Here is a 14,206-nt window from a genome sequence, read left to right on the forward strand (position 1 = left end):
CATATTTCACTTCCCCCCCCCCCCATTGCAATAATTGATCTTTTGACAAAATGGACCATCCAAAAATTCCATCTAAACACAACTAGACTGTCCCAAGATCTATTTATTCTTCATCTACATTCATTAACATGCTTGAACATATGCAAAGAAACACAACAATACTATACACTATATATAAAAGTACAATACTATACATAACCCTGGAAAAATGCACAAACATACACTATGCAAATATAGAAAACTATACAACTCTACTAGAGAGCTTTACTTACAAAATTGTAAATTTATACTTTACTCACAACTCTATCGCATGTATTTAAATGGAATTAAGAAATAATAGAAAGATTGTCCCAAAATCTATATAATTCTTTGTATACTTGGTCATGCAAACCTGCTCGCAATCGATCGGATCGGCCTACCTCCGCCTAGTGGTATATCATCATCGTTGGTATGGGTTCAATTATAAGTTGTATATAAGTGCGACACAACCAATTCAGAGACGGATTGCATTTTTCTCGTCGTCAAGTCGTGATTTATCAGTGGTTGAAGCCGCCATAATTAAATTTGACCATGCCCCAAAAACCATGTTTATTTGGCAACATTTGCGAGAGCATCATACTTAGAGTCCCTCCCGATGCATAAATTGACTGTTTCAAAATCAAACGTGCAAAAAAATTATCTATTCAAGTTCTGCGAGACGCCAAGAGCTTCTTAGTGCAAACAGTCGAACCGCAGAGCTCTATGCGCATCGGTTCTGCGCAGCCTTCTCTAAGACGGCTTTTTCCGGGTCACGGCCGGACCCGGGTTGGTCCCTGTTGCATGGGTGTGAACAACTACCTGTGGTGCAACAAAAAGACCTCAGACCTCTATAATGTTTACACTTTTTCACATCTACAGGACTTGCCTGATATAACCATGTAGATATTTCGTGCATTGTAAAAAGACATCGAACGCTGTGGCCTTCGAAACATTAAGAATATTTGGTCAGTTTATTTGTGTTTGTCTTTTTTACAGTTCACCTGGAACCAACTAGATATTTACATCGCGTGATAGCTCATTTCCTCATCTTTAAATTGATACCAAAGTTCCTAGGATAATTTTAGGGGAACCGGTTTTGCCCCCGAAAAAACTGCGACAATGTCTACCTTGCGGTGGTGAAATTTCTGCCTAAGTTCTAGCTACCGATGCGTGCACTCCTGCGCTTTGGATACATTTCGATACATTTCACGTGGCATAACAAAGCCCATTTTTTTGTATTAGAAGCTGTATGAACGCGGCTACCACATGCAATGTGATAATTGACATGATAACAGTCAAGTGAAGACAGACATAGGTTTTAGTACAAGGTACCTGATATTTACAAAATAGTCAAATTTGAAGTCAATCACTTCGAACTCCTGCGTTCGAACGACCGAACCCAGCCAGTACGTTCCGTTTTCCTGCCGTGGGGGTCAGGCGAGGTCAGGTGCAATGTTGCAACTTTCAGCCGGTGTTGGGAACGTTGATGAAACTTACGGCTCAAGTTTTGCCGTCTATAATTAATATTCTGAAACATTTCCAAATAAGACTAATATCATCTTGAAGCCAGGAAAAGTGAGATTCATATGCAAGTTGACCAATGCCATTAGATAAGCTTTGAGTTCTGTAAAGCATGGTAAAAGGACATTGTGTTTGTCTTCTTCTTCAGAATAAGACGCCCTGCAAATTGACCTCTTGTTAGTTTTTTGGGGGGCAAAACCGGTTCCCATAAAATTATCCAAGGGACGGACTTTGGTATCAATTCAAAGGTGAGGAAATGGGCTATCAGGTGATGTAAATATCTAGTTGGTTCCAGGTGAACCGTCAATGATACACGCACAAATATACTGACCAAAAAATGGTCAATGTTTCGAAAGCCACAGCGCTCGCAATTTGCTGTGCACGAAATAACTACATGGTTATGTTGGGCAGATCCTGTAGATGTGAAAAAATATGAACATTATGTAGGTCCGAGGTCTTTTTGCTGCCGACAGGCAGTTGTTTACACCCATGCAACGGGGTCAAATCGTGCCGCGGCAAACGCCGTAAAAAAAGAAAATAAAGCGTTCTACGGTGACCTGCGGTTCGACTGCAAAGGCTTGCGTGTTTAACTGCAACATGACCTCAGGTGACCTGAAAAGAACACATGTTCTTTGGCCAGCAGCAAATGGAACGCCCGGAACCTTAGATAGAACATGGATTCTTAGATAGAACATGGAACGGGGACAGCACTTTTGACCCGTTTTTGGTCTGAAAATGGGTCCAAAAGTCCCCAAAACGAAGCATTTTGAAGTGATGTACACCGGAAATGTGATTGAAATCCTGTAGGGACATGTTCAAGGCACCCTTGTGCCGAATTCCAGGTCATTTGCTTGTAATACCAGGGCACAGGAACCCAAAATATAAAAATTGTCTAAAAATGCCCCAAAAAACCTCCATAAAAATGATTTTAAGGCCTGTTCCAAAACGATTTAAAAAGGGCCTGGGGGTATTTGCCATCTTAACCTCCACACCAAATTTCAGGTCGGTTGGTTAAGAAATGGCGGAGTAGAAGCCATTTGAAGAGTTGTCAGGAGGAGGAGAAGAAGAAGAAGAAGAACCAGACAAATACAATATATTTCACTCTACCCATACCTCTAGGTATGGGAAGTGAAATATAACAAAAACAATATGTTGAGCCATACTACACTACAAAAAATGCCATTCTCGTTTTTTCTTGTTTTTTCTTTGTTGAAGAAAAATTATCTTCCAGAAAGAAAATTATTCTGTGTGCAAGAATAAGAACGAATAAGGAAATGTCAGTGAGGACGTAAGGAATATAAACTTTTTCTTAGAATAGTTTTCTCTGACCAAGTTGTTTTTTCTCACACATATGTGACTAAAACCTCGAAATAAATTTTCTTGTTCTTATGATTCTTCTTTGGCACAGAATTTTTATCTAAGATATATAAATTTCCGAGGAAAATATTCTAAGAAAATGTTTATATTTGTTACGTCCTCACTGACATTTCCTTATTTCTTCTGTCCTCAAGAATAAATTTCTTACACCTAGAATGAGTTTCTTGCACTAAGAGTGAGGTTCTTGAAATAGGAATACCTTTCTGTCCTCAAGAATGAATTTCTTACATCTAGAATGAGTTTCTTCCACTGAGAGCGAGGTTCTTGAAATAGGAATACCTTTCTGTCCTCAAGAATGAATTTCTTACATCTAGAATGAGTTTCTTCCACTAAGAGCGAGGTTCTTGAAATAGGAATACCTTTCTGACCTCAAGAATGAATTTCTTACACCTAGAATGAGTTTCTTCCACTAAGAGCGAGGTTCTTGAAATAGGAATACCTTTCTGACCTCAAGAATGAATTTCTTACACCTAGAATGAGTTTCCTCCACTGAGAGTGAGGTTCTTGTAATAGGAATACCTTTCTGTCCTCAAGAATGAATTTATTACACCTAGAATGAGTTTCTTGGACTAAGAGTGAGGTTCTTGTTATAGGAATACCTTTCTGTCCTCAAGAATGAATTCCTTAAACCTAGAAACAGTTTCTTGAATCAAGATGAAGGTCTTGAATCAAGAATACCATTTAATAAATCAATGATAATATAATTTCAATATGTTCCAATCATATTTATTATCATTGATCTAATTGTTTAATACACAGTTTTGGATTTTTCTTTCTAATGCCCATTCTTAACCAAGGATTGCAAAGATCAACCAGTTTGCAATACAATTGTTTCCATAAATATTAATGTTTCACATTTGATGCTGTGATAAAAGCACATTTTCTCTGTGCTCATACAGATAACTAATTGTCCTTCTAAAACTGTCAGTTCTGCAGTGTTGTAGCTGTCCTTGTTATAATCAATGACTTGTAATTGTTGAAAGATTTTCCAAACTTGAGACGGGGGCATCTTCTTTGGTCCATCAGGTTTCTAAGTCTAGAAAAACACACAAAAAAGATGACGATGACTGTCATTTTCCTACATCGCCCCCCTCCCCCTTATACATGCATGGGGATGGGGGCTTGTGCAATTGCTTGAAAATGTTATACTTATACTTTTTTAGTACCTTGTAGGTATTACTGCACTTAACGTACATGTTCTGCAATTACTGGTTGGCTGTATCATGCAACCACAAACACAACAAAGGTTTCTAAGCCTAGAAAAACACACAAAGAGTGTAGTGACTGTCATTTTCCTATATCGCCCCCCTCCCCCATATACATGCATGGGGGAGGGGGGGCTTGTGCATTTGCTTGAAAATGATATACTTCAACTTTTTTAGTACCTTTTAGGTATAACTGCACTAAACGTACATGCTCTGCAATTACTGGTTGGCTGTATCATGCAACCACAAACACAAAACTAAGAGTATCTACTTGGGAAATAAGTTATTTCATGCAAGACAGGCTATAACATACCTGGAGCATATCTGTTGATGGCGTTGTCCTGAGGAAGCATTTTGGAACTTAAAACAAGTCATCTACGCTGTGTACTAGTGAGTCCCACATGATACCAAAAAGTGTCCTCACGAAACTAGCCACATGTTTCCCTATTATTGTAAGATCTAAACTGCACATCAGGCAAATACAGCTGGAGCCCAAACTCAACGGTCCACATTCAAACTCTCTTTACAGCAAAGGATGATGGGAGTATTAAATTAGCATAATTTACTTTCTCATTACAAGAAAAACAATAATTATCTTCTTGAGCTTTACAATGTTAAGAAAAGAAAGGAAATCATGCAAATTCGAACTTTCATTTTTAGATAACACAGAAAAGCAGGAAACATCTTTCTTTAACTTTGTGGAAAAGGAATTCGAACAGAAAAACACTTGGGAATTACTTGTTTTACAGTTTCTTGATTTTCTCATTTTTCTTAACTGTATTTGGTCAAGAAAATCCTTACATCTTCTTAGACATACTAAGAATAGCAAGAATCATATTCCTCAGACTTCCTAAATCGAGAAAACAAGAAATGCCAAGAATGTTTTCCTAGTGTAATGAAAGTCTAAAGAAAAATTCATGTATGGCAAGAATAAAAATCTTAAGAGTAGATTCTGTAAAATACTCCATTTCACCAAACAAGAAGCAAATATTGTGTGAAGAATAAGGAAGAAAGATTGACTAGAATTTCTAGAATTTTCTTGCTGATAAAAAATCAGACTAGAAATCCTCTCTTCACCTAAGAAAAACAAGAATAAAACTCTTAATGTAAGATTTAACGTACAAAGGTTTTGCGTAAGATTTCTTGATTTTCTTGAAATTCTTTATGGAAGAAAATCTTTCTCTCAATAAGAAAAAATAAGAAAACAAGAAAAATAAGAAACAGCATTTTTGGTAGTGTAGGTATGGCTAAACATAAAAACGTGTGACAAATTGTCTACCGCCAGACCGTTTCTGGACTTGCAAAAACATTTCAATCCAAGTCCAAAAAACGAAACGTTGAGAACCGGTACTGGACTTGTAGAAATAACTAGCAATTACCTACATCCTCTGTTTTGTTCTAAACTGTCTAAAACCTTCCATAAATCATGAAGTTTGCAATGGAAAAGACGTTGTTATAATTGTGTGTTGGCTAAGTGTTGGCTTCTGATATGGCGGCCATTACTCGCAACTGCTTGCAGTGTAATGTGAGACAGAGCAAATCAGGTAATAAGCTACACAAATAGAATTATTAGCAACCGGATAGATTTTCGAACATTTTCCCCCAGCCGTACCACTGGCGCGGGCTGTGGCACATTCCCACGTACCGAGGGAAGATGAGGCGCATGGTCGCACAGTTCACGCCCTACAACTGGACCTCCTTCGACTGGAAACCCACCCTCAGCCTCAAACGCTGGCTGGCAGTCTTAGGCATCATCACTATGGTAGGGAACGGTTCTCATCTTTTGGATAGCAAGTTCCTGGATCAAATCTCAGCCCAACTTTCATACTTTTTAAGCCCTGATATAATTCCAAATCTGTGTTATGTTTAAAGATTTGTTTGCTCAACTGTCTACCAAAGGATAACTGTTTACAATGTTAGGCATCATCACAATCATTATGGTAGAAAGTTTTTTTCTGATTACAAAGCTAACGTTACAGGTTCAAATCCCTGATCCCCTATTAAAAGTTTTAACCGTGATGTTCAATGTCCACATGTCATGTTGTATCACATCAGGCATGTTGTTGGATTGAGATGCATTTTTCTTTTCTTACATTATGTTTACTCTCCCTCCCTGCCCACGCACATACAGTGGTTGCTAGTAGAGTAAACACGTTCTACCCCCCTCCCCCCCACAGTGGTCGCTAACACATTCTACCCCCCTCCCCACAGTGGTTGCTAACACATTCTACCCCCTCCCCCCCACAGTGGTCGCTAACACATTCTACCCCCCTCCCCACAGTGGTTGCTTGCGGAGTTAAACGCGTTCTACCTCAAGACAATCCTGTGGATCCCTCCGCCCAACTTGATCAACTGGGCGCGGCTGGGCATGTACGTCCCCGCCGCCGCGGTCGCCTTCAGGGAGACCTTCCAGTTCCTCGACGACCCGTGAGTTACAAAGAGGACCTTGTCAATGACCTTTGCGATGTACCTTTATCTCATGACCTTTCAATGGCACTTAATGTCCTTGTAATGACTTAGGAATAACCACTTATTTTATGATCTTGTAGTGACATTGTAATGACCTTATCATGACTCTGTGATGACTGTTTATTCTATGACCTTGTCATGACCCCTGTGTATTACTGTCATGACCTGTGAACTTTTGACCTTGGGATGACCTATAATTTCATGACCTTGGTACAAACCTTGTGTTTTTCATACTGTTAGACTTTGGCTTTGTGATGACATTTGCTATATGACCTTATGAAGACCTGTAAGTTGTTGACACAAATGTCGTGATAACTAACTACATAGTGTTGTCTTCCCCCCCAGCACGTGTAAGAAGTTTGGCCAGCAGGCGTGGATCCTGGCGGCCATCGTGATCACGGAGCTGCTCATCGTGATGAAGTTCGACCTGAACCTGCTCCTGCTGCCCTTCCCAGAGCACATCTGGCAGTGCTGGGTCGCCGCGTTCGTCGGGATCGCTTCATGGACCATCTGGAGGTTCTTCATCAGGTAAGGCTTACAGGTTAAGGGTCAAGGGTTACAGGTTAAAGTGTTACAGACCCTTCCCAGAACACATCTTGCAGTGCTGGGTCGCCGCATTCGTCGGGATCGCTTCATGGACCATCTGGAGGTTCTTCATCAGGTAAGGCTTACAGGTTAAGGGTCAAGGGTTACAGGTTAAAGTGTTACAGCCCCTTCCCAGAACACATCTGGGTCGCCGCATTCGTCGGGATCGCTTCATGGACCATCTGGAGGTTCTTCATCAGGTAAGGCTTACAGGTTAAGGGTCAAGGGTTACAGGTTAAAGTGTTACAGACCCTTCCCAGAACACATCTTGCAGTGCTGGGTCGCCGCATTCGTCGGGATCGCTTCATGTACCATCTGGAGGTTCTTCATCAGGTAAGGCTTACAGGTTAAGGGTCAAGGGTTACAGGTTAAAGTGTTACAGACCCTTCCCAGAACACATCTTGCAGTGCTGGGTCGCCGCGTTCGTCGGGATCGCATCTTGGACCGTCTGGAGGTTCTTCATCAGGTAAGGCTTACAGGTTAAGGGTCAAGGATTACAGGTTAAAGTGTTACAGACCCTTCCCAGAACACATCTGGCAGTGCTGGGTCGCCGCATTTGTCGGCATCGCATCCTGGACAGTCTGGAGGTTCTTTATCAGGTAAGGGTCAAGGGTTACAGGTTATGGGTTACAGGTTAAGGGTTAACAGATAGGGTATATGTAAATTATGAAGAGAATGAACAGGCTTGCTAACTATATTTGAGGCAACACCAGTGATAACTGTGCAATACAGATTTGATTGACAGAACTCAGAGTTGTTTCTGCAGTTGATAACTTGTCTCCATTTGTTTTACTTTTTTTCCACCAGGAGAAACCAGAAGCCAGAATCAGGGGACTGGAGCAAGCTGGCACAGAAGTAGTCATAGGTACACATGTTGTGTCATGTCATCAGTACAGGTGCACGTGCTGTGTGTAGTATTAAGCATGTGTAGTGTGATGTAATAGGTATACTGGTGGTGTATGCCTTAAACTACTGCACATGTAGAAAATACCACCCTTTTTTCACACATGTTTCAGGTCACATTTCATTTTGTGAAGCAGTTTCTTTATTACAAGACTAGAAATGAAGAAATGAAATGTGGCCTGAAGCTGAATGCTAACATTTGTGAGTCTGCACTGCATAACATCGTCATGATATGGCTCTCACTCTTGTGAGTATATAAAGTCCCTTTGAGTTCCGTGTTCACATTTTTAGGTCTAGGTAACGTTTGCAGCTGAAGAAGTAGTTTTTTCTGTATGATAACGTTGGGTCAGAGTAGAAGACAACTTCTTTCCCACAAACTTTACCTAAACCCCCAAAAAATGCAAATATGAAACTCAAAGGGACTTGATATATGCACGAGTGTGATAGCACCCTAAGATTAGCTCTAGCCTGCCTGAACCTGCACACTAACAGTCTAATGCATGTTTCCCTCATCAGCATGACTTGAGGTGTCTTCTCTGCATGACCCTTAACCTCCCTCCATTCCTAGTGCTGAACATCCTGCATGTCCATACTGTAGAAGGTACAGTCAAACCTGGTTTCAGCAACCACTCAAAGGACTAGGGAAATTGTTGCAGTGGGATTAGATATGTAAAAATGGATAGGACTGTTTTAGTTTGGCTTGTGACTGGAGGTGGTGCCCAGCCAGGTTTGACTGTACTTCTAATGTCACTTCCATAACCACAGCAATGCTTTTATTTAGGAGAGTTGGCATGAAAAATGGTGAAAGTGCTGTAGTCATGAGAGGCCTGAGTAGAACCTCAATCTACTTTGCATGTCTGACTTTTTCAAAACTTTTTGATGAAATAAATTTCTTGCAATGTTTCCCCACAGAATACACCAGAAAGTGCCACATACTGACTGAAAGGATCCGCCATTTTGAGGTCAAGGTTCAATAAACATCAAATATCAAGGTCCTAGATGTTTGGAGGTCAAGGTTCAAAGTGAAAAAAGATCAAGGGTCAGATGTTAGGATGGTGAAGGGTCAACAGGTAGCAGAGGTCAAAGGTGTCCATATGAGAGTGCAATGATACAAACCTGAACATTCATAGTCACAAGTTATATGTATAAATGGTGTCAACATGGATGGAGACTTTTTCTGTTGCAATGTTTAGTAGTTATTCACCGCATCACGACAGGAAAAGGGACTGTTTTGAACTGTGCCCCAATTTTTCAAGTTCTGTAGTGCAATTTCCAATGACCATGTGATCATGCCATATTCAGAAAGGTACAGATGCCAGACAGTGGAGAAACTGTTTCTGTATTTTTGCCAGTAATCTTTTTGATTAAGAAAATGGGTCCTATGCAATACACACGTGACTACACTTCAGTAGGAACACTTTTATGGAGAGTTCTCTCACACAACTGGAGCTCCTCTGAATGCATTGCCATAGTCTGGCCAAATTATATATTAGTATAGAGTAGTAGTACACAGAGTTGAAATTTTTGTTCCAATGCAAAAAGTTAACTCACCAATTTTCCAGCTGTCCTACGACTGTCTAGCCTGAGTGTCATCCTGTTTAGTTCCCATGATTGTGGAGGGAGGCCTGGCACTAACCAGGATGTCATCATCATCATCATCATCATCATTATATGGCCTCCGTCGGTCAGTATTGACCATGGTAAAATCCTAATCCACAACAGTCATACAGCATTGACTATGGCTAAACAGCCCTATACGAGAATGGCAGTCTCTGCCACAAAAATCACATCTGTAAGCGGACTCAGTTCTGTTGCAAAGCTCTTTTCTGCGGATCCGCTTTTCATCTGCGCTGTGCATCAGTCTGGCTTCTCCTGATTTGAGCTGTCTGGGCAGTGTGCATCTCCACCTGGAACGGTCACTTGCAAGGTCCTCCCAGTGCTCTGTATCAATATCTAGAGCCTTCAAGTCCCTCTTGCAGACATCTTTGAACAGCAGCTGTGGCCTCCCGGTGCTTCTCTTTCCTGAGATCAGTTGGATGACACTCAGGCTAACTAGTCTTTCTCAGAATCCAACTAAAGCCCCCCTCTCACTGGACCCGTGGCACACTGGCGTCGTCACTGCATCCTAAACTGGATTTGTGTTACCTTTGACTTTATGATGGGGATGTCATTCAAAACTTACAACTATGACCAAAACAAAACAAAAAAGCTTAAAAAGAATCCTGACTTCGGTTGGGGAAGGTCGTATTGAGGTCACCTGGTGGCGCCGATTGGCAGCCGCCCAGACCCTTGCGACAGTTCCACAAAATGCAAGTGTGGATAAGATATCATATATGTTGTGTATTGTGTGAAACCTGTTATACCCTGCATCAATTCAGCGCTAGAAAGGCTGCCATTGCGGGTAATTTCTGACCAATAAAAACTATTATTATTAATATTTTTTGTCTTTGAAAATGTCAATTTGATCGGCCGCAGCTACGACGTCAGCGTGCCGCGCGTACAGTGAGAGGGGGTCTTAAAACGAGGATATCACTGACATCAATGATTGTATATTAGATGGGTGAATGCTAAAGGGTTAATGACCCGCCCCGAGGTGTATATGGTGACAAGATGCCTGATTGGCTCCTATAACCACAAAATAAACCACCGAGTGAGTGAGCCACTTGTAGGCCGGCCAATGATAGCACAGCTTCAAATATGGGAGCTTCTGATTGGTCAAAGCCTCTGGAAGTATGATAATTTAGTGCTGAACATTTTATGGCAAAGAGTTACTTTCTTGCACATATTTTCGTTAGAGATTTATTGAGCAATAAGAAGTGGTGAACATTTATGTAGTTTTCAGATATATTATGTGCCAGGAGGGATTGTGCAAACAAATTTATGTAGGTGCAACTAACGCTGCCTCATGCGTCATATGACGAGGGAGCCTCTAAGTAACTTTTTACAGGTTTGCGTAGCAAAACCTTTGTTGGATCCGTTGGCATGTGTGGTGGCCGCCATCTTGATTTTGTGACGTCGCAGGGTAGCCATACCATTTCATTGGGAGGGGTGTTTTTGGGGGGTCACTAGCGTTCTCTCTATTTTTAACAAATTGGCACACAACTATCACACATTCAACTGAAATCAAAAGAAAAACTCAATACCAATTCATATGTATAAAAAGACCCCATAATTGCGAAACTAACATAGCAAACCTGAAGTATATGTACATGTAGCACAAATACTTAGCTCTGGTATTTGAATCTGTTCAGCTGGGTGATCATATCATTACAATGATTGGTGTTGTAACAGTTGATTCTGGTAACTAAGGCCACACCAATTTAATTTCTTGGCTAACGGATTTTTTTTAGTTTTAGCATGAGGACATCATTAAAACAGAAGGCTGGGGTGGAAACTTGCACCTGACCCTGTCCACTCCCTGAAACTGTGTGCACCAAAGTTGATTTTCAAATCTAGCATTTTTTTTTTCAAAATTCCGTTAACCAAGAAATTAAATTGGTGTGTTGGTGTGTGGCCTAAGCATAGCAAAACGGTTTTGAAAACTCTACTTCAGTTGACCATTACTAGGTCTTGATCAGGCCCATTCTTGTCATGTATCGTTGGAAGGCTTAGCTTGTAAAGCCGAACTTTTCAGCAAAGAAAAGAGAGAAGAGTTTCTTTATTGCCTTCTTTAATGATACTCCGATTAGTGTTATCATTTATTTGTGGAAGGAGCCCAAGGAAAGGGGTTGATCATGTCTATGGGTCACCAAACAAAGTTTTGACAGCTACACGCGATGTTAGGCTCCAGTATTTTTTAACTTTCCTTTTTTTTTGCATTTTAGTGTTTTATGTAAACACTAGCCTGGTAATGACCCTACAGTGTCAGAATCTGTAGGGGTTTTTTTTTTATGTGGAACAGGTACACATGATTACATGAAAAGAAATTGAGGAGACCACCAGTTTTAGTAGTGCCAGCTATGATAATAATTTGCCAGAGGAGTTTAGCCACCATAGTGTTTTGGTTAGCCTATTCACAGACTGACTTCCCTGGCCAATCATATCCCTTTTTACCGAATTCTACGATCCGTACCACCATAGGAAGGCCTGGTGGAAGCCAAGTTTTTCGAATGACTAGCATAAATCTACAGTGTGCAATGAAACTCATATTTCACTTGTGGTGTTGTGGAGCAAATACATTGTTGACTATTGACATAACAGAAAGAGGCTATTGCCTGTAAGTTCCGTTTCTAAACAACAATATAAAATACATTGTTGTCATCCATAGATAAATATTTTGTTTTATGGTGCTAGCTGAAATATTTGGTGCCCTAGTCCCCGCCACTGTCTTTATATCTTGCAACATTTGGGGCGATACGAAACTTATAATCCACCTTGTGAAGTATGGCCAGACTGTAGGATATTCCATTAAAACCTACATTTGCAGTTCTGAACATTGTCCTTTTTTCAGCCCACAACGCTCTCTCACCTAGTCCTATTCTTGATGGTTGGGGATGCATTGATGGCCTGCCTCAGTGAAAGACTGAAAAGCGGCGGAGATGAGTGAGTGAGTGAGTGAGTGAGTGAGTGAGTGAGTGTGAGTGAGTGAGTGTGAGTGAGTGTGAGTGAGTGAGTGAGTGAGTGAGCGAGCGAGTGAGTGAGGTTGGGGACTATGGTAGCATACAGCAATAGGCCGTTATATGACATTTAAAATTGCACACACAAAGAAACACACTAGGAATACACAGGCTTTATGTTTATTACCGGGCACATAAGTAAGATAATGGGTGACTGGGAGTGAGAGAGCGAGTGAGTGAGAGGGAGTTAAAAAGTGAGATTGATTGAGTGAGTTGTGGGTTCAGAGTGGGTGAGTAAGAGTGGTCGAGAGGGTGAGTGTGAGAGAGTCAGCGAGCAAGGGAGTGACTGACTGACTGAGTGTGAGATCTACATTGTAGAGTGGTTGAGTGAGTGACAGTGTACATATCTCTGCACATGTTCACAGAAATGAAGATACAGTGACGTAGAGGAAAACACTTGTACATAACGTAACACTATGCAGTACCCCCTGAAACTTTTAAAATGCATAGTACATAGATCTTCCCAGCTGATAGTGCCAACGGAGTACAAAAATAACCTTCCATACTTTGGCCTCACAGATCTAGTTCCTTGGCACTTGGACATATTGAAATTAAAGGTCAGCAAGAAGACAAGATTAAAACAAGAAGGCTGAGATGGAAACTTTAATCTGACTTTTGTCGCTGTCTGAAACTGTTCACTGAGGCAGTGACTTTATCACCACACTGTTTTCATGTTCATCTAACAGTTCAGTATTTATTTTCACATCCGCAAACCAACAAATGAAATTGCTATGGCCTTGCGTTGACCACTATCACAGGAGTAGGTGTATTATAATGCTCCCAATGTTGGCACCGTTTCGTTGTACCACATATTAGATTTTGCTGATAACCACGTCCATACTCAGGGAAAGGTTATTGGAACAGACGCCTTTCATTTCCGGAGAGTCTGTTTTGAGTGAGAACCCAGCCATACGTGACTGCTTGTTTGAAAAATATATCAGGCAAAATGAAGTGCGAGTAATGTGCTTGGCACAGTAATATCGTCACAAATTAAAGGGTTTTATAATCGAGCAAGCAAGTGGGTCAGCCATCCAACTGCCAACATTTGCTTTACGGTACTCTATCGATGAGAAGTCCCAAAATGTGTATCATAACGCTATTTCCTCACAACCTCTCGCCATTATAATGCCACGCGTTATATATATATATGATATAGCCAATCTGTACGCAACATTATAGCGCCTTACTGTTGCAGGGCGTCTCTAGCTTGCATTCTTAGTACAGGGTCACAGGCTAATGTATAGAGAAACTCTGCAACAGTCACTATGGCTATACTTGCCACTGACTGGCGGATCTAGACTCCACCTCCAAAGCAAACCAGGTTTCGAAAACTTTTGTGGTCAGAAGTTTTTTTTATAACAGACAGACCTAAGTACTACGTCTAAATACGTTTGCATTTAGATTGCATTTTCTAATACCGCGCCGTTTCTGACACTCGGTTTTGGTAAGGTAACGAACAACAACTGTCAGAAAACTACAAAAGACATTCAAACGCAATAGTCTCTCTATATT

At 40.9% G+C, this 14,206-nt stretch overlaps 1 protein-coding gene and 1 long non-coding RNA gene across 2 annotated transcripts in view; one reads left to right on the top strand and one right to left on the bottom strand.

Moving 5' to 3' along the window:
* Positions 1-10,974, top strand: part of LOC136429640 (phosphatidylserine synthase 2-like) — a 22,903-nt gene extending 11,929 nt beyond the window's left edge. Inside the window, exons 9-13 of the mRNA XM_066419559.1 lie at positions 5,728-5,883; positions 6,403-6,548; positions 6,936-7,118; positions 7,983-8,040; positions 8,991-10,974. Coding sequence (XP_066275656.1) covers positions 5,728-5,883; positions 6,403-6,548; positions 6,936-7,118; positions 7,983-8,034 — 537 coding nt within the window. The 3' untranslated portion in view covers positions 8,035-8,040; positions 8,991-10,974. The remainder of the gene's footprint in view (positions 1-5,727; positions 5,884-6,402; positions 6,549-6,935; positions 7,119-7,982; positions 8,041-8,990) is intronic.
* LOC136429641 (uncharacterized) lies at positions 3,627-4,983 on the bottom strand. The gene is made up of 2 exons (XR_010754777.1): positions 4,435-4,983; positions 3,627-3,952 (listed from the first exon to the last, which is right to left on the bottom strand). It is a non-coding gene; the product is annotated as an uncharacterized lncRNA (long non-coding RNA).
* Positions 10,975-14,206: the final 3,232 nt, after the last annotated feature.

The sequence above is a fragment of the Branchiostoma lanceolatum genome, chromosome 3 (assembly GCF_035083965.1).
Source record: "Branchiostoma lanceolatum isolate klBraLanc5 chromosome 3, klBraLanc5.hap2, whole genome shotgun sequence".
NCBI lineage: Eukaryota > Metazoa > Chordata > Leptocardii > Amphioxiformes > Branchiostomatidae > Branchiostoma > Branchiostoma lanceolatum.